Raw genomic sequence first — 20,271 nt, forward strand, 5'->3', positions numbered from 1 at the left:
CTGTTAACATTGTTTCGACCTGAAATCAGAAATGAATGTCTGAAAAGAAATATCTGTAAAGTTCTCTTTTAATGTTGGTTCTACGTATTCTTGTAATATACTCATACATTGAATAACTTAAATACATTGGGATGCATTTAAATACAGATTACTTTCGTCCTATTGTTCCTCCCTTGATGCTGATGAATTGAGGAACAACTCAATATATCGCTCATCTAGATGACAGAAAAACATACACAAACATGTTAATCACCTCATGTTTATATTAAACATTTTGGGCCACATTTGGGTTATTTTAGAAGATCACACATATTCATTGCTTACGTATATACTCTTTGTCTTTGATCATGGCTGACACAGCATCCTGATGTGTTTTGAAGTAGGCTTCTGCCTCACCGGTGGGCCGTCCGTTAGGACTGTACTCTACAAGAACCTTCACCAGTCTAATGGGAGCGAAGAACTGGAACACAAATTACACCTCGGTCATTCAGTACTAAGATACTGGACATGGTCAATAAGTTGAATAATTACATAAACTATTTAAATCTGCAATTAATATTACACTCTTCTTGACCACCTTACTGACAGTAAAGCACATGAAGAGCTTAAATAGGATATTCAATATAACACTTTACCTTTACAATGTCCTCTCCCGTGACTTCATATGGCAGACCTCTCATCTGAACAAGGTTCGCTGTTGCTGATATAGGATTTCTACTTTCTGTAAAGTAATAAAATCAGGGTATCTGCTGGGTTTTTACAATCAAATGTAAAACTTTTTAAGATAAAATTGATACTGTATGTGCAGGGTAGGGCAATACTAAACCGGGGTATGACTGTAAAAACCATGATTTAAACAACTTTACAACACATTTTTATGACGTTTAAAAAAAAAAAAAAGTTAAACCTCAGATTTTAGCTTTTAAATTTTTTTTTAAGAATAGGCCAAAATTATAAATTATATTTAATTTTTAATATATACGGTAATACATTCCTAATTGTTTATATTTTTAGAATCCACATTAGCTTCCATTTAGCATTTAGGACACTGTGTTTCGCTTTGGTCTAGACCAGTGTTATTCAATTAAAGTTCCAAGAGGTCCAGTATATTTCCTTCCCAGCGGAGGTCCGGACAATACTATTTTGGAACAGTAATAAATTTCCATCGGGGCAGCCGTAGTACTATGTAAAAGAAAAAATCCTAAACACTCAAAATAGTCATCAAAGATGAGAATCTTGTGCCCTAAGAGCTAAAGCAAGTATATAAAAAGGTTACATCAGATGTTTTATCAGGCTAATTGTATTATTATACTACATATACACTTATGTGTATTATGGCACATAGAACAGAACTGCTCAAGAACAGTATGGACCATTTTTATATTTTGCTCAAAAGTAATAAACTACTAAAAACAAACAACTTCCATAACGTAATAATCAAAACTCTCATGAACAAAAACAAAGTTAACTAGTAATTGTTTTGTCTTTCCTTGCCATCTCTAAATAATTTTCTTAAATTATAGTATTGTTTATTATGAAATGCTTTTAATATGCTGATTAATAATGCTAAATGTATGGGGAAAACAACAAAACGTTTACAGATGCCACAAGTTAACTACTCAAAAACCTGGTTTAGTCAAACGGTCAGTCATCTGTATGACAAATAATGGAGCGAAAAGGGCTTGAATGAAGTGCATTTGGCGCTAGATACAAATATTAGAGGATGTAGCGCTGAAACATCATTACTGTAAACGACCCTGAGCGCTTGTGGTGTAAACCACGCTGTTGTTTTGACACGCTGCTGACTTTGAACTGTAGAAATAATAGAATGGCGCAAGTATGTCCCGCAGTCCACATGGAACCAAGCCATTGTCAACCATTTGAATACCACTAGTCTAGACTAAATTAAAACAGCGGACGGGCTGAATAACGCAAATTGATTCATAAAATTGATTCAAACTTTTTATGGCCTTAAATGTGATAAAACGGAATTTAAGACTTTTTAAGGACACACAGGGTCCCTGAAAGATGCATGGGAGTGCACACAGTATACAAGATATGTAATAATTTTTAAAGTCTGGATGTTAAGGGACACTGTAATAAACATCTTACCTGTTTTTATTTTGCGGGGCGTGTCCTCAGCTCCTGGTGTGGAAAGTGAAGTCTCATTTCGCCTACTTCCATACTGGACTTGGATTTCACTTTTCCTGCTGGGAAAAATCTCAACATACCTGCATACAAGGAAAGAAAAACCTTTATAAACAGATCCGAAACATTTTAGTACATCTTAAATATTTTGGCATCAAATAGCTTAAAAATTGGTTGTTTATTACCAAAAGTGTCACCTGAAGATGATAACATACTCAAAAAAACATCATACTCCACTGTGAAATTATACATATAGCCTTTTGAGTGGGACAATTTCTTTACTCAAGATCATAAAGGACTTTTAGAGTCTGTTTACACTAAACAAAGACTTTTAACTAAAAACTGATTTTTTTTTTTATGCGTTATGGCCGTTCATTTACACAACAACGGCATTTTGGGGTCTTGAAAACTTTTGAAAACTGGTTTCGAAGTACAAATTTTTTGAAAACGATGTCTTTGTCTTCTGTGTAGACAAAAAAAAAAAACACAAATTTGTGAAAACTGTGACATGTACATGCGTATTACGTGTTCAGTCTATGGGTGTGTAGTCTTTCTTTACATAGTGACATCAACATGGCATGCATAATACAGCGTTTTTTGTCGTTTTCACGGATCGGTGTGAACGGGGATCGTTTTGACTATGGTGTTGCCTGTACACGAAAAATACAAAGGAAAAACTTTTCACTTTTAAGTAGGATCGTTGTCGTGTAAACTTAGACTCTTTCAAAGACAGCTATGCAAACATATTTAACAGTTTCAAAGGAAAAACATACATATTCCTGAAAAACAATATATTTGCATTATTTTGCATCAAGTATTACTTGATATACCAACCTGCTTCCAATGACATCTCTGTCTCTCTTTAATGCCTTTTCAGCCATTTCCTTTGAGACAAACTGCACAAAAGCATCGCCTGAGTTTCTTCCTTTCCTGTTCAGGACTATTGTAACTCCATCTTCGACAATATCCAACCCTGTTTTGAGAACATCAAAACCGACAAATGAAGCATAAGGCTTTTATCAGTCCAATGATGCTCAAATGTCACATTATCTCTCACCAGAGAAAAAATGAATGATGTCTTTATCGGTACAGCTGAAGGGAAGCCCTCTGAGTCGCACCACTCCATCTGACTCCGTAATCGGCTGTGTAGCCTTTAATATGGCTTCAGCATCTTTGTTTGTTATCTCATACACTGAAACACATGACACCAATCATAAAAACATGATAAATGCACACACACAAAAAACAGGCATAGGGTATTTATTCAGAATCAGCTTACCCTCAACATAGCGCTGTCCCAAGTAATGCTTGTGCCGATCCAATGCTTTGCAAACGTCCTCTTCGTGCTCCAGCTCAATGAACGCCTGTCCTGACGGCTTGCCGTTCCTGTTGTTAATTATATGGATTCCCTGAAGTCCAGCTCGAATCCTACAATCTGCCAAAAAAAAGAAAAAAAGAAAGTGGAAAGTGTACACATGATGAGCAGATTTTATCAGAACATCTTCAGCACAGCAACATCCATACATGTTGACTTAATTTCTAAGGCCTCTGAATTATAATAATGAAAGTTCCTAATTTTTAAGCAGGTAAAAAGGCCTTTTAGTATAATTTTAAATGACGTCCACATTCAGCTTATGGAACATGTCTTTTTGCTGTGAAATCTAATGATTTTTATAAATTAAACCTGAGAAAAACTTTTGTATTGCTATTAATATTTCAAGTAGAACATTTACTTGACTGAAGCAATGTGATTGTCCATACTATGGTCCATACATACAAATAATGTGAAAAATTAAAGTTTGAAACATGTTATAACAGATTTTTTGCAGAAAGTTTATTTGTACACCTAACACTGTATCATGGGCCAAAACATACAACACATATGCAACATTTTTTAAATAAATAAATTGTGTCTAAAGGTTCAATAACCGGTTTCAAAATTATATTTCTGACTTATTTCATGTAAGGCTTTTCAAGGTTAACACACCTTCAATTGACCTAATCAATTAGAGGAACAACAGCATGTCTCCAAAATAATTTCTGTGACTAAAATATCAAATACCAGAAAAGAAGTTTACTAAGTCCTCTGCAGTACATAACCAGGGAAGCCCCTTGACCTGGACGATGAACACTTCCTTTGCTTGGATCTCTGGCTTAGGGGTGTATTCGGGTAGAGGTGGGTACTCATCGTCTTTAGATGGTGCCTAAAACATTAAATGAATAGTGTCATGAGAAAAGAGTTAAACAGCAAATTGAGTCCGGAACAGTATTAAAATGTTTGTACATAAATCATTCAGGTACCTCAATGGACAGGCTTCTTTGATGTAATGTCCATGGATGCTTGAATTCGCGGTCAGCTAAATATCTCGCTGAACATGAATGAACATACCGACCTCGTGCTGCTGTAGTAGACTGCGCAGTTGTGATAAGAGTCTCCAGGCATGGAAACTGCTGCGTTCTCCTGATAGAGCGAACAAGAGAGAACAACAGTGCGCTCCTACTGAATGCAGACATCTTGTACTGTACAAAACTTCAACTTAAAACGTGCATGAAACCTAAAGTAATCAGACTCGGTTATAACACACGGTGTGTTCAGCTCATTTGCCCCACAAATCACGTTGACCTACTGCGTCGGAGGACAACATGACGTAATTAACACGCGCCACTGGACTTGACAGTCCTTTCAAAATAAGAGTTCTCTATAATTGCAGTTCAAAACAGCAAAAATACGGGTTGGATTTAGATTTTTAAAGCTAAACCAAATGATTACAACATTTTATGGAAATATTATACTTTTTATTAAGATGCAGTTTATCTTTGTCTAAACAGAAAAGTCTATGGCCTAACCTAAACAGAAGAGTTTTTATTCATAATACAGACCTGCTCACAATAAATAATCATGAACAACGAATTTATAGAACGAACAATTAAACAATTGTAAATAGTAATCATTTCTAATTATGTTAATTAATAATTCCATTCATTTTGTAAACAGCCACAATTTAAACCCACGTTTGTTTTGTTTTGTTTTTTGTTTTTTTTTACAATTATCCATTATGTTGAGTTTGTGGAAAATATATAATAGCATATACGTGTGCATATATATGCTAACGTTACTATAATAATATAATAAAATATAATATCATATAATATAATATAAACGCTAAAGTGACTCTTATTAGAGAAGAAAGGAGGCGTAGTGAATATACTGTCGTGATCTCGCGGGATTTTTCGGCTCTGGAGAGACTTTGGATGGGAAGGAGAACTTTTGCACGGGCAGGATCAGTGTTGGTGGAGTGTTAAGGACATTAAGGCTCAAATAGCTTGATTTTCCACCCTTCAACAGTCAAAATAACGGAGTAGTGTCTTTTTCTCATCTGCAGCGCATTTTCCTCAAGGAGCGATGAGCTTTTTATTGTAAGTATGAGTGGGTTCTTTAAATGGGAACACTGATGGCTAGTTAGCAAGCGTAGAAATACTGCTTTTGTCCCGAAGCTGCCTGTACATGAGCAATCCTGACTCACAGCCTACCCGACACTTATTAGAAGTGAACAGTTATGACATAAAAAAAAAACTGATAGAAGCGCAGTTTGAACGTATCTCAGCAGTTTAGTGCGTGAGCGTGACCATCATAACACTAAAACTGTAACGCAGTCTGGCTAATGAAGAATACTCAGCCAATACATGAGGTCATCAATTGGATTTGAATACTCCTTTATTACTATACTTGGGTTTATACTACAGTAATCTGAGTCTGACTGTGAACAGAGCCTTATTTCCCAACATCATGTAATTTATGTAAAAGGGATATAGTCGTCTTTTCTGGGTCGACACAAGTAGATTTTTCCTTAAATGTGTCCCTTCAGCAAAACGCAAAAAGTCACCAATAATTGCTACATTATAAGTGTTCTGTCGTTTTCACTATACGTACCTTTATGATTTGACTTCAGAGTGCAATCTGAAATCCAGACATGATCAGTCTGGATTATCCTACTATAATCCCAGTATACTGTACAGTAGCCCAGTGTGGTAAATCCCAGTGCAGTTCTTTTTTTTTCTTTTTCTTTTTAAATGTTGATTTGTGCTCATGTGTGCCTGTGTTGATTTTCATATTTATGTTTTTTAATTATTTTTCAGTTTCTCCTAGAGCTGGGCAATCATAAGACAATATATATTTTTAATATAATATATATATGTTTTTTTTTTTTTTTGCTGAAGCGATATACGGTACATCTCAGTATTTTCTACTTTTTTCTATTTGGATAAAAAAATCTGTGTTTGTTTTATACCTTTTTTTTTCTTTTTCTTTTTTCACATCCTGCCCAGTGTTGTCTGTCTTACAAACAATGTTCATAAATGGCTTTATAAAACTGGCAAAATTGGCCGTGAAAGCAAAAATAGGGAATGTAACCAACGTAGGCTATGCTACAGTATATATTATATTATTTGCAAAAAAATATATAAATAAACAAAAGCACAGACTAAATGTTAACAGTTTGGCGCTTATGTGCCTGGCAGCAGTCGTTCACTGAAGTCTGAAGTTTAGCATAGACTCGATTGCATAAGGCTTGTCCACTACTGACAGTAGAGCTTCACTATTAATCGTTAAAAGATTGTGATTTCGATTCAAACACCCACACGATTCGCCTGTTTATTATACCTTTGACAAAACCACACTGGAACATTCAAATCTGTGTTTGCGCTGCAGCTGAGCCAGAGAGAGCAGATGTGATGTAAGAAACGGCTCACAGACAGTCTTTCAGCCACACAATAGTTATTTCTGTGTTACAAATATTCATATCATCACAGAAAAACTGGGCTTTAAGCTTATAGTTTGGATATAACACTGAAAAAAATCTCAGTTTATCCCGAATCGTGCAGATCTACCTGACAACAAAATGGAAATATTTGCATGACCTTCTAACATTTACTGATGGAGAATACAACAATGAAATGTGGTGTTTTCCTTAGTGCATACAAAGCTTAAATCTCAAATGGATTAAACAGCTCAAGTACCTGTCAGCGCATCTGGCGAGGCAAGCCGCTTTAAACTGTACGTGTCAACTATATCTTATGAGTTATTTTGAAGCCCTTAATATAAATAATTTCTCATGTTTAGGACAAATTGGATTATGCACTTTCCTTTGCTATTTTTCAGATGTGCTAAAATAATATCATAATACCAAACTACTGTATGTCGATATAATGCACTCCATCATATTATATATAATTTATTAAAAATATATCGATATATCGTACAAACTCGATATACTGCCCGTGCCCAGCCCTAGTTTCTCCCTAGATGTACCGGTATATCTTTCCATGGAGACACTACCTTACAATGGATTTAATTGTGTTGTAAGCGCTAAATCATAGAAACAAGTATTAGCCTATGTTTTGATTGAGTATCGCTAGAAGAACAAATATAATGTGTCAACAATGTAAAATAGTGCATTTCTCTCTTCTTCTGCTTTCCTTTGAAAATGGGAAGTACTTGTGCTGTACGACTCAGAGTATGAGGAAAAGAAAAGCCTTCCACCCACTTACAACTAGAAATTAAATTAATATGAGAGATGAAATTTCATGTGCCCACTGCCCTTATTATTTCAATCAAAATAAGTTAACCTCCTGTTAAAATAACCTGTCTCTCACATGACTTTAAATTGATCTGCAAAGAGTGTCTTTCACTATTGTTTTGTGGCTAAAACAGCATAATTATGCCCTCAAACAGTTTGTTGTCTTGGTCTTGGCCACATGTTTTTTTGCTCTGTGAAGACAGGAATTTCCCTTCTGACTTCAGCTTGATGCTCTGATGTTTTCGCCTGACTCTGGGAAATGTCATTAGGGGTGAAAGATAATGTAATTTTGTCATTTGCCACGGCCTGAAAATGGGTCGCAGGTTTGTTCTGATCCTCTATATTGTTGGCTTGACACATGCTGGTCATTCAAGTGAGTTTTTCAGAAGGTTTGTTTGTATTGTTGATCACTTCCAGTTTCCTTTTGTTCTTTTCTGTACAAACCCTGTCCTGTTTGTGTCTAAACAGAACAACTGTTGAATTGTTGAAGACAGGCTAGGCTGCCTTTGAGGTGTTAATGGATCATGGACCAGTAAAAGCACATACTGTATGCTTGAATGTTCAACTCAGAGGAGTGGCCCAGCTTGGATGTCAGGCTTAGGAAGTTTTACCTGTATATGAAGTCTTTAGGAGGTGTTGAACACCTCCATATAGCTCTCTACTAGGGGTGTAACAGTTCTCTGTAAAATAAAAAATCTCCACTCACAGTTCAGCATGCACTTGCATCACGGTTCATCTCAAATCCGCCGACCCATACGCATCTATAATACGGTTTGTTGAAAATAACTCATAAAACAGACAGAGTTAGGCTAATGTCTCTCTTTGTCGATGGATGCGCGTTCTGGCTTTCCCTAAACTTTGTTCAATATGCCGTCATTACCTGGGTATTATTGAATTGCGTGTGAGCGCAGGTGAGACCTGAAGAGCACACGTTACATCTGTGTTTAAACTGCTCATTTAGCCTAAGCCTTGCCAATTTAAGCATTCAGGATAACACTCGTTTCACATATCGAACCATGCAAATACCATGGTAAAAAACCCGGACCGTGAATAATTTGAACCGTTACACCCCTACTCTCTACTACACTATCCTTATGGCTTGTTTAAAAGTGATTATAGTCTTTAAATAAAGCAATCGTTAGATTTAATCAGCGCGATTTACTGCAATGCTTTTTTCCCCTTAGTTGGTCCGAACATTAGTGGATGTTACTTACTTGATCTGATTACATTTTCCGGTGAAATTTCTTATGTTGGTGATACTTCCAAAAACTATAATCTGCGATTCCGAATGACAGGATCCACAACGGCGCAGTGACTGACAGCCACACATTCTCCTCAAAACATTGGATTCATCCGCGCTCTGCCGTGCCGAGACACAACCCACGTAAAGTTGATAATTCCGTGAATAACTGCAATTGCAGATTTCAAACAGAGATGGCGACCAAGAGGAAAAACTACGAACTGCAGCTTTAACAATTAATTGATAGTTAATTGAAACAGCGATCAATTCTGGGAATTAATGTAAATTTACATCCCTAATTGTAACACAATTTCTATTCTATTCATTTCAACTGCTTTCTCTGGGTCAGCGGCAGTGCCAACGCAGATTTGAATGTTCGCTGTGATCGTACTTGTAAAAGGTTTAATAGACATAGCCGAATTTCTGTCATTTAGGAATAAGATCATGTGGGTGTTTGTATTGAGATCTTTTAACAAATAGGCCTAACTGCAGCTCTACTTTAAAGAATAGTATTCATGTGAGTATACTGGCATTAATTCATCCCAGCAGCCTGGAAACGTTATTGAAGAATATTACCCCTCATCTTTGCTTGTATTTTGAGTGCTGCCAGACTATTATGGTACTCTACTCTATAAATGTGACTTTTCCTAACCAATAGTTCTTATTCGATCTACGTCATCAATGTTCGCGGCAGCCATGTTGTTGACATAGAACCCACGGCAACTGTCAGTCTGTCAATTGACAAGCGAGGCAGGGTCGTGGTATTATCCATGGTATTATCGCTGTATTTTTTTTTTTTTTTTAAACAGCGCAATGGTGTGTTGTGTAATACACTGCTGTTCTAACAACAGCAAGAATTTAGTTTTTATGCGATACCGACTGTCAGAAAACGTGAAGGGAAGGAGACAGAGGAGTTGAGCCAGCGCAGGAGAGACTTGTGGCTTGATTTAATATTGATTCATTTGGATAAATATTAGGTAGGCTACACAAGATAGGCATTCATTTTTCTGAAGAAAAAAACAACTCACCTAATGCTGTAAACATACAGAGAGAGATATGCGTTTTTTTAATTTATAATAACCATAATGATATAAGTAAAAATATAATATGTAATAAAGTACACATATTTAGCAAAATACTCTCTATACTGTAGCTCTTTTTTTCTAGCCAAATTATGGTCATCAATGGCTTTCCTGAGGTAGGCTAAATGTTATGTGACATAATTGTTCTCCAGCTGTTTTATTGACCCCTTTGTTTGTTTGTTTGTTTGTTTGATTGATTGGTCGATATTATGTGTGAGGAATATACATTTCGGTAAGTTGTACTGTATCTTTCAACATTGTTCATTTGTGTTTATTTACTAGCTAACGTTAGAGATGATCGGTTCACGTGCCGCTAGGGATCTGTCGCGTCACATTTACAAGCGCCAAAACGGTATTTATTGTTTGAATTTCATAATAAAAGTGACAGAACCTGAGAGCTGAGATTTTTTAGATCATAAGTAACTGCTCTGTCTAGTCTGTGATACCGACGAGATGAAGCCATTAGGCTACGGCTCCCCTCAACTAAAATCTGCGTGCGGCTACGGGCAGGACAGATGTCATGTCAACAATATGGCCGCGGTTAGCTACTTCCGGTGTTTGCGAATAAGGCCTATAGGCTACCTGCTTCTGTTCTTTCTTACCTCATTACTCTACTGTTTAATCCCACACAAACAGGTTCTAATAAAAATAAACAGTATATCATGTTCATTGATAACATTTTGCTTGACCAAGTATTTTTTGATGCAGTGCAAATTTGCAGCAAATCATTAAAGTGTGAACATCCTGCATTCTTACTCTTCTGTAATTCCACAGTGGAAGCCGCTCGTCAAAGACATTTAAACCGAAGAAGAACATTCCCGAGGGCTCGCACCAGTACGAGCTCCTGAAGCATGCGGAGGCCACTCTGGGCAGCGGGAACCTGCGCATGGCCGTCATGCTGCCCGATGGAGAAGATCTCAATGAATGGGTGGCAGTCAACAGTAAGCATGTGACTTTAATCGTGTGTGTGTGTGTGTGTGTGTGTGTGTGTGTGTGTGTGTGTGTGTGTGTGTGTGTGTGTGTGTGTGTGTGTGTGTGTGTGTTAAAAACTGCAGTGATTATGAAAGTTTTTAATGTTTGTCCCCTGTAGTTCTTAATTGTATGTAGGTGTGTAGAATTAAAAATTACATTTAAGAAAGGGAGGGATAACTATATAAGGGTGGGATGTATACATGTCTTTATTATTGTTCATAGACATGTCATAATGCATCATTCCTTCTAATAGCATGTCAGACTAATTGAGTCTGTCGTGTTCAGTGTTGTGGCTTCAAAGAAGTAGCTCCTGAAATCAATATTTTTTTCCTTAAAGGGTTAGTTCACCCAAAAATTACAATTACCGGTATCCCATAATTTACTCACCCTCAAGCCATCCTAGGTGTATATGTCTTTCAGCCAAACACACACAATATATATACAGTTGTGTTCAAAATAATAGCAGTGTGTTTAAAAAAGTGAGTAAAGCTCAAAATCTTTATAATATCTTTTATTTCAATACACACAAATGCATTGGGAACACTGCACATTCTATTCGAAATCAAAACATGAAGAAAAATTGATCAAATTTGTTATTACCTTATAGAAAGTGAAGAAAAAGGAATATTAGGCTGTTCAAAAAAATAGCAGTGTCTGCATTTTTCTTTACAAAGTCAAACATTTACTGTATAAACGGAAAAATGCTTGAATATTTAGCTTTCTTGTGAATCGCTGAACTAATATTTAGTTGACCACGGTTTCTGAGAACTACTTCACATCTGTGTTGCATGGAGTCGACCAACTTCTGGCAACTTCTGGCAACTTCCAGCCCAGGATGATTGCACTACACACCACAATTCCTCTGCATTTTGTGGTTTTGCCTCAAAAACAGCATTTTTGATGTCACCCCACAAGTTTTCTATTGGATTAAGGTCCGGGGATTGGGCTGGCCACTCCATCCATAACATTAATCTTGTTGGTCTGGAACCAAGATGCTGCTCTCTTACTGGTGTGCTTGGGGTCGTTGTCTTGTTGAAACACCCATTTCAAGGGCATTTCCTCTTCGCCATAAGGCAACATGACCTCTTTAAGTATTTTGATGTACTCAAACTGATCCATGATCCGTGGTATACGATAAATAGGCCCAACACCATAGTATGAGACACATCCCCATATCATGATGCTTGTGCCACCATGCTTTACTGTCTTCACAGTGTACTTGAATGGCTTGAATTCAGTGTTTGGGGGTCTTCTGACAAACTGTCTGCGGCCCCTAAACCCAAAAAGAACAATCTTGCTTTCATCAGTCCACAAAATATTGTGCCATTTCTCTTTAGGCCAGTCAATGTGTTCTTTGGCAAAATGCACCCTCTTTAGCACGTCGTTTTTTTCAACAATGGGACTTTGCGGGGGCTTCTTGCCGATAGCTTGGCATCACATAGGCGTCTTTTAATTGTTACAGTACTCACAGGTAACTTTAGATCTTCTTTGATCACCCTGGAGCTGATCATTGGCTGAGTCTTTGCCATTTTCCGTTTTCTTCCACGTCTTTCTGGTTTTGGTTGCCATTTTAAAGCATTTGATATCATTTTAGGAGAGCAGCCTATCATTTTCTTCACTTCTTTATACGTTTTCCCCTCTCCAATCAACTTTTTAATCAAAGTACGCTGTTCTTCTGAACAATGTCTGGAACGGCCCATTTTATTCAGATTTTCAGAGAGAAATGCACTATAACCACCATGTACAGTACAGTACTACCTTCATCCTTATATAAGGGCCACTTATTGACACTAGTTTTTTCCCAGAAGGAATTTTCACTAATTGAACTCCACACTGCTATTATTTTGAACACGCCCCTTTCAATTAATGATTAAATTGTACAGAATTAGCAGCATGCATGTCATGACTGTTATAGCAGGCTTAATTAAGCATGTAAATAACTGAAGGAAATATATATTTGATGAAGGAAATATATTTTTGATGAACAAATTAAGCCAACTAATATGATTTATATTCTTTTGGTTTATCTTCTAATACATTTAAAAATTCCCTCATATATATATATATATATCCTCGCTCTTCCAAGCTTTATAATGAGAGTGAATAGTAACTGAGATTTTGAAGCCCAAAAAAGCATACAAATAATCCATACGGCTCCAGGGAGTTAATAAAGGCCTTGTGAAGTGAACCAATGCGTTTTATAAGAAAAATATCCATAACTATAACTTTATAAACTGTAACTGTGCTCTTATTAACTATCCTCTGCACTTCCGTGTTCAGGTCAGAGTTCACTCTTCGGCCGGAACTCGTTACCGGAAGCCAGTGATTATAGTTTATTAAGTTATAAATACGGATATTTTTCATTCAAAAACACATCGCTTCACTTAATAAGGCCTTTATTAACCCCCTGGAGCCGTATGGATTACTTATGTGATGAATGGATGCTCTTTTTGGGCTTCAAAAAATGGTAATGTGTACACATTTCAAAACCCGGTAAAATATGTACAGTCAAAATCAGTGCTCTATCATGCTGACACTCATGTGTGTAAATAAATCTTCCCAGTTATTATCCATTTTATAAGGCCTTTTTGTAGGTCAGTTTTGCAACATTTGCAACACAGAGGCAGTTACTTGGATTCATTCATAGCCTCTGGCCTTCTATTTTTAACAATAAAGGCAGTGGAGTTTTCTTAGGTTGTTAGCCTCTGGGACAGAGGGCTGAATACAGACTCTGGCAGCGCTGATGTTGCTAGGGTTTAGGTTTCCATCTAATTATTGCAGCTCATGAAATATTGGTGTACCGAACTTCTGTTATATAATTACAGCAGAGTTTCTAAAATCCCTTGAGGTTTGTGATGGAACTCCATTGGGTAGATATTGATGTTGCTATTGTTTTTTACACTATATAACATTAATTTCAGACTGTGGGGTTTTATTTGTTTAAAGATGCTGACATTAGTTTGTACTATAATGCTGTTTCATGTGCTTGTAGCTGTGGACTTTTTTAACCAGATCAACATGTTGTACGGGACCATCACAGACTTCTGCACTGAGGAAAGCTGCCCGTTAATGTCTGCTGGGCCTAAGTAAGCATTAACAGGGATTTATCATGTGAAATATTTTAAACATTACACTACTGTTCAAATGTTTTTATTTTTATTTTTTTAAATGAAGTATCTTGTGCTCACCAAGGTTGTGAGCATAAGAAAGTTCACTTTTGAATGGTAACGTGTACTTTAAGAAGTGCTGCATAAAAAAATATAAAAAAATGTGGTAAGACTTTATTTTATGGTGACGTAGTTGCACGTTACTACGTGTACTACTTACTACAGTAATGACAGTATCTAACCCTAACCGTAACTCTATAATAACTACATCTAGTTAATTAATATCACTCAGTACTTATTTGAGTAATTACAAAGTGTAACCACATTTCTTTTAATTGGTTTCTTGTGTGTTGTCTGCAGGTATGAATATCACTGGGCTGATGGAACCAACATAAAAAAGCCAATAAAATGTTCAGCTCCAAAGTACATTGATTACCTGATGACTTGGGTCCAAGATCAACTTGATGATGAGACACTTTTCCCTTCAAAAATAGGTGTGCTACTCCTTTGATTGTGCATGATATAGAAATCTAGCATGTTTTCTTTTCTTTGTTTAGCTCATCATGTTCAGGAGGGAACTGTCCACAGGGTGGCGCTTTTAAAACAATCATCATCAAAACAATTCGGTCTTCTCAAGGAACCTTTTCCCTTTGTTTGGATTCTAAAGCAGATTTTAAAGTGCCCCTATAATTCTCTTCTTTTTTTTTTAAAGTTCGTAATTTAGTTTTGAAGGTCTCCTACAGTGGGTTTACATGCATTGAAGGTCTAAAAACACTTTAATTTTCTCTTAATAATATACATTGCAGCATCACCTCTCTTCTCACAGTGTCTGAGACCGTTAGATCAAATGAAACGACCATTACCATATTTGAATTTCAGCTCTGGAGGCTTCCTCAGTACTTGTAGTGATACGAACAGTAATGATGGCGTCAGTTTTACCCTATTAATTGGAGTCCGAGTCGTCATCCTTTGGAAGTGCATGCAAGATGGACTTGCTTTCGCAGCACAGAAAATGCCGTCTTCTTGACAAGTGACAGCACAAACCAAACTTTTCCAAGCCTCAGCTACAACTACATTGCAGGTCAAAGTAAACGTTGTTCAAACACAGCCAGTCAAGACCTTAGGCTGCCGCTGGCGGCTGGCATTATGCAAATTTGTTACAAACCTACATAGGTTTGTGCAGAAAGTAAGGACTTTTTACATTCACAAACAACTACCGGTCTATTACACACTTCATGTAAGGTAAAAAATAAAAGCATAATAGGGTCATTTAAAAGTTGTTTTTCTGTGTGACATTTATAGGGGTCCCTTTCCCAAAGAACTTCATGTCGGTGGCCAAGACCATTTTGAAGAGACTCTTCCGTGTGTACGCTCACATCTATCACCAGCACTTTGACTCTGTTATCCAGCTGCAGGAGGAGGCGCACCTCAACACCTCTTTCAAGCACTTTATCTTCTTTGTTCAGGTGTGTACTTGTCATTAAGGTGTGTGAGTTAGTGTTTGCCTGGGTGGTTTGGCTTATCATAAGCATATGCATATGATGTTTTACAGGGCCAACTTAAATGAAAACATCTCTCTCTCTTTCTTTTTTTTCTTCTTTTTTTCTCTTTTTTTTTTCCAGGAGTTTAATTTGATTGATCGTAAAGAACTAGCACCCCTTCAGGAGCTGATCGAGAAGCTCACGTCCAAGGACAGATAAATCTGCTCTTCCTATCAGCATCTTCTCTAGTTTCTGTGTACAGGCAGCCTGGCTTTGTTCTCTCTGTGTTTGACAGGTGTGTGGGAATGTTTCCTTTGAGAGTTAGGAAAAGGCCGACTCCAAAAAAGCCCTCGATAAGCCACAGCTCAACTATAGGTCAAGGTTATAGTGGAATTATACTGCAGTCCTTTTGACGTCGTCTCAAACACGATCTAAGTGCCTGATACGTCCACTTTCAAAATTGCTAGCGTTTGTATAAAAAGCACTACCATTGCTCTAAAACTTGCTTTTGACTTTATTTTAGGAGTACATAATAATTAGTGGTTTGTTAGTTTTTTTTTCCTCTTAATGGATTTATTTAGAAGTTCATAGATTTAAAAATATGGAATGAAGCATTCATAGATTTTTCACGGCGATGAAGATAAATATTTAAGTCTTAGCTTCTCTTAAGTGCTCATTTTAACTGCTCCCTGTGTCTCATGACGTATTTGGGATTTCTGTTATCAGTTTTCGTAGTAGTTGAATTGAGATTTTATCCAGCCCTCAGTGAATCTTTCCTTATTGTTACACATTTCACTCATTAACGAAGAACACTGGGCCCTCAGTTGGCCTGCCAATGCTTTTATACCACTACATTACTTTTGAATAAGTACTTGTTGTTGAGCCAGTTTTACAGATTCACTCCCAGATGTCAGGGGTTTGTCTGTTGAAAGCTGGGATGAATGAGCTGACTATGCAAGATCAGTATGTACTATTTAATCTGATGTTTTCATACCCTATGAAATACACCTTTTACATTCTTTTGCAGATTCTGTTCACAGTTGTGAACACTATGGACACCTTTAAAAATGATATCTTTTTAATGTGAAGGATACGTCTTTCAATTAAAGCAAGATGAATTATAAGGTGGTTTGCAAAATTTGAATAAAATCTATGACAGATTGATTTAAACTTGATGCTAGTTTAATAACACACAACAATAATATTGCTGATAAGCTAGTTGGTGGTCCTTACTATAATTTAAGCAGTGCATACGTTTGGTCTTAATGAAGTTTCACCCCATGAATGTTTATTTTTCTGAATGTTACAGAAAATGTGTTGTCTCTGAATAACACACAGCTAAAATGTTTCTCAGAGATTTTCACATCACTTCATTTCAGAACAGTATGAGATTGATTATAGACAAATGTGATAAACATTTTGATGGGAAGTTGTAAATACTGTAAACAGAAAAGGTATGCAATTGGAATAACATGAGATGTCACTTGCTGAACTTTTGTGGTACAATGCTGAATACTGTTTATAGGAAAATAAACCTGTTTGAACAAAATTTGGATTTGTGCTTTTGTTGATAGTATGAGCATCAGTATGTATTTGTTTTTTCCATGAAAGAATTATACTAGCTATTACTAAACGCATCAAGTAATTTAGAATAAAAAAACAAAACTTTACAACAATATATGCATACATGCGTAATACAGATTTTTTTTTTTTTCCACTTCATACACAAACAGGGACTTCGTGAGATCCAGTTCCTTCAAATCAAATTCTTCACATAAAGTGTACTCATTATTTTAATACTAGTCTGGCCTTTCCCATAACCCCTCCTTTAATCAAAGAAATATTTTAAAAAGGAAGGAGCACATATTCATGTGTTTGGGTGTGACATAATCTGCTGTCTGTAGATGTCAATTTTAACTTGTCAACTTAGTCATATGTGATCATGATTTGGTTCGTCCCTCAGGTCTGTGGTGTTGGTTTTAATTTTCTTGTCCTGAATGATGTTTGTTGAAATGAGGCAGACACAATCATCAATCACAAACCTATTAGCAAATGTCAACCAATTACACTTAGAAAGTTACTTCAGGTGTGCATTATGAGGATTTTTTTTTTTTTTTTCCATCATTTTCTATTGAGTTCTTTCACCTTTTGGAGGACTGTGAGCTCCCTGCACTCAAACATAGAGCTTCTACATTGCATCTATAGTTCCATGAAAAACATTTAACTGGGTAAAAAAATTAGCTAGATAATTAAAATGTTCCTCACACACTAAGGGACAAAAGCTTCCTTTAATAACTGTTCACTGAAAGGTTCTTTGGGGAACACAACATGGTTCTTCTATGGCACTGCTGTGAAAGCCCTCTTTTGGAAACTTTATTTTTAAGATTGTGTCAGAAGGCCTACTTCATTTCTAAAACCAGGGGACATTGGCGGCACTCCGATTCAGGGAAGTCAAGGTTGTTTTAAACCGTAACCTTCTTTAAAGATGTCCAGACAGTAGTTCTTGGCATTTGAAATGAGTATTACGGATCTCCTGATCATGTTCTTCCACCATTTAAATGGTGACCATTTAAATCCTCTTGAGCCTCCCTCTCTATGGGCACTTTATCTTATCCAGCCTTCTGTTTTAAAACGGCACGACTGTGGCTTGAGCAATATGGATAAATGGCTCTCGACTTCTAAAAACAGTTATAAAAATGAACATGACCTTTTGAACGATCAGTGACAGCAAACGCACACCATTATCATCCCAGAAAGCCATAACACCAGATGATTTTTGATCATCCATGAAGAAAAAAACCTTTTATTCTAGATTTTGGACGCAAACCTACAGCTGCAGACATAAAAGCTCACGGAAGAGGGAGACAAAACATCTGTGACTGAAAGCTGAATCGTTGAACTGCATCTCCTGACTGGCCTCACGCTGACGCTGAATTCACACAAGGTTCAATAAATAGAAGTAGCCACAAGAACAAAAATACTTATCTAATATATTTCCCAGAGTTGCTTTTGTTTATAAAGGTCAGAGATTTCAATGGACCTGATTGTTAAAGGTTGGATTTGATAATAAGAATAATCTGATTCTTTCACTTTCCTAAAAGTTTTGTTTGAAAAGAAGGGGTTAGTCTTAATATCACCTGATATATATATATATATATATATATATATATATATATGACAAGCTCTGTAATATCATCAAGAATTAATGCAATCATATGTTGTTCTAACATGTGAGTTGTGTTAGTTGGAACCAATTATAGGCCTAGCCAGAGCTTGTCTTGTTTGCAGTTGAAAATCAAGACTGAATGTCCATTTTCGTTTAGTCTAGGCCCTCCTCGCTTGGTAATTGTATTGTGCAAATGTCCCCATTGCTAAATACTGTGATTTCTCAAATGTCACATGTCTGCAGTATATTAAGTAAGTGTTTGTCATATATAATATGCTCTGCGTTGATTCAAATAGCACTTGTCTCCTGAGCTTTTGATTTATTACTGAGCGACTTCATCTTGACACATGTTCTTATATTCAGTCTGTTCCTTTCATTTATTCCCTGAAGGTTTGATTCCATGCCATCTTGCTGCCTTATAAATATATATATATATATATTGCAGACTGAGCCTTATAATAATAATAATTTGTAATCTTTGTTATGCCTAACTGATGTGCAGCTTGCGTAAGGATGCCATTATTTAATTTCCGTTAAATTAAATATCGTTCGCAGCAGTTTAATGTTTACTATAATGACAGCTAAAAAATATTTTCGGTTGTTCTACATATCTTCATTGAATATCACATGACTCCTGTATGTCTGTCTCTAACCAATTATCAAGAACAAGTGAATACAACAACAAACCTAAATTTATTTAATCTGGGAATGATTACTACAGTATAGTCACATAGGCCTACTTTGACATTTTTTGCAGTTGGTTATGTTTTTTGAAAGAAGGTTCCGTTGGTTTGATCAAAAGTACTTATTCAAAAGTAAAATATTGTAATTGATTAATGTGATGTTAAAGCTGAATTTTCAGCATCATTACTCCAGTCATCAGTGTCACATGATACTTTAGAATAATTCTGATATGGTAAATGGACTGCATTTATATATCGCTTTCACAGGCGCAATGGCCACCAGAGCGCTTTACATATTGCCTCACATTCACCCATTCATACACCGACAGCGGTGTCAGCCATTCAAGGCGCCATCCAGCTCATCGGGTTAGGTTGCTCATGGACACCTCGACACTTGGTCAAGTGGAACAGGGGATTGAACCATCAACCTTCCAGTTTGTAGACAACCTTCCAGTTTGTAGACAACCTACATGAACCACTGAGCCACTGCCGATTGCTGATATGCTTCTCAAGAAACATTTTGTGATTGTTATCAATGTTCAAAACAGTCCTGCTGCTTAATATTTTGTAGACACCATGATACTTTAAAAAAAACAGGATTCTTTGATGGATAGAATGTTCAAAATAGCAATTTATTTTCAAATGGAAATCTTTTGTAACATTGTCTTTATTGTCACGTTTGATAAATGTAAATGCATCCTCGCTTTTGAGTGGTGTATATCATTTCTTAGTCAAAATATGTAGATAGTTGTTTTAGTTCAGCACACACAAGACATAACACTACTGTAGATTAGATTAACCTTTGGATCAGTCATA

The 20,271-nt window shown here is 36.4% G+C and overlaps 2 protein-coding genes across 2 annotated transcripts; one reads left to right on the forward strand and one right to left on the reverse strand.

Moving 5' to 3' along the window:
• Positions 1 to 73: 73 nt before the first annotated feature.
• On the reverse strand, positions 74 to 5,036 carry grsf1 (G-rich RNA sequence binding factor 1). The gene is made up of 9 exons (XM_079605907.1): positions 4,450 to 5,036; positions 4,211 to 4,352; positions 3,428 to 3,583; positions 3,206 to 3,340; positions 2,983 to 3,121; positions 2,113 to 2,231; positions 636 to 721; positions 325 to 460; positions 74 to 215 (listed from the first exon to the last, which is right to left on the reverse strand). The coding sequence occupies exons 1-9, from the start codon at positions 4,660 to 4,662 to the stop codon at positions 160 to 162; spliced, it is 1,182 nt and encodes a 393-aa protein (XP_079462033.1). The 5' UTR covers positions 4,663 to 5,036; the 3' UTR covers positions 74 to 159.
• A 293-nt stretch (positions 5,037 to 5,329) lies between these two features.
• Positions 5,330 to 17,152, forward strand: mob1ba (MOB kinase activator 1Ba). The gene is made up of 6 exons (XM_079605895.1): positions 5,330 to 5,565; positions 10,821 to 10,987; positions 14,011 to 14,104; positions 14,486 to 14,619; positions 15,428 to 15,591; positions 15,748 to 17,152. Exons 1-6 carry the CDS (start codon positions 5,552 to 5,554, stop codon positions 15,823 to 15,825), a joined length of 651 nt encoding a protein of 216 aa, XP_079462021.1. The 5' UTR covers positions 5,330 to 5,551; the 3' UTR covers positions 15,826 to 17,152.
• The last annotated feature ends 3,119 nt before the right edge of the window (positions 17,153 to 20,271 follow it).

This window comes from Phoxinus phoxinus (genome assembly GCF_949152265.1).
Source record: "Phoxinus phoxinus genome assembly, chromosome: 3".
In the NCBI taxonomy this organism is placed as follows: domain Eukaryota; kingdom Metazoa; phylum Chordata; class Actinopteri; order Cypriniformes; family Leuciscidae; genus Phoxinus; species Phoxinus phoxinus.

Coding starts and splice junctions, on each gene's coding strand:
- grsf1 (XM_079605907.1), bottom strand. CDS start 4,662: ATGTCTGCATTCAGTAGGAGCGCACTGTTGTTCTCTCTTGTTCGCTCT. Junction 722..2,112: donor GCCCCGCAAAATAAAAACAG/GTAAGATGTTTA, acceptor ATTACTTTACAG/AAAGTAGAAATCCTATATCA. Junction 461..635: donor CGGGAGAGGACATTGTAAAG/GTAAAGTGTTAT, acceptor TTTGTGTTCCAG/TTCTTCGCTCCCATTAGACT.
- mob1ba (XM_079605895.1), top strand. Junction 10,988..14,010: donor TGAATGGGTGGCAGTCAACA/GTAAGCATGTGA, acceptor ATGTGCTTGTAG/CTGTGGACTTTTTTAACCAG. Junction 15,592..15,747: donor ACTTTATCTTCTTTGTTCAG/GTGTGTACTTGT, acceptor TTTTTTTTCCAG/GAGTTTAATTTGATTGATCG.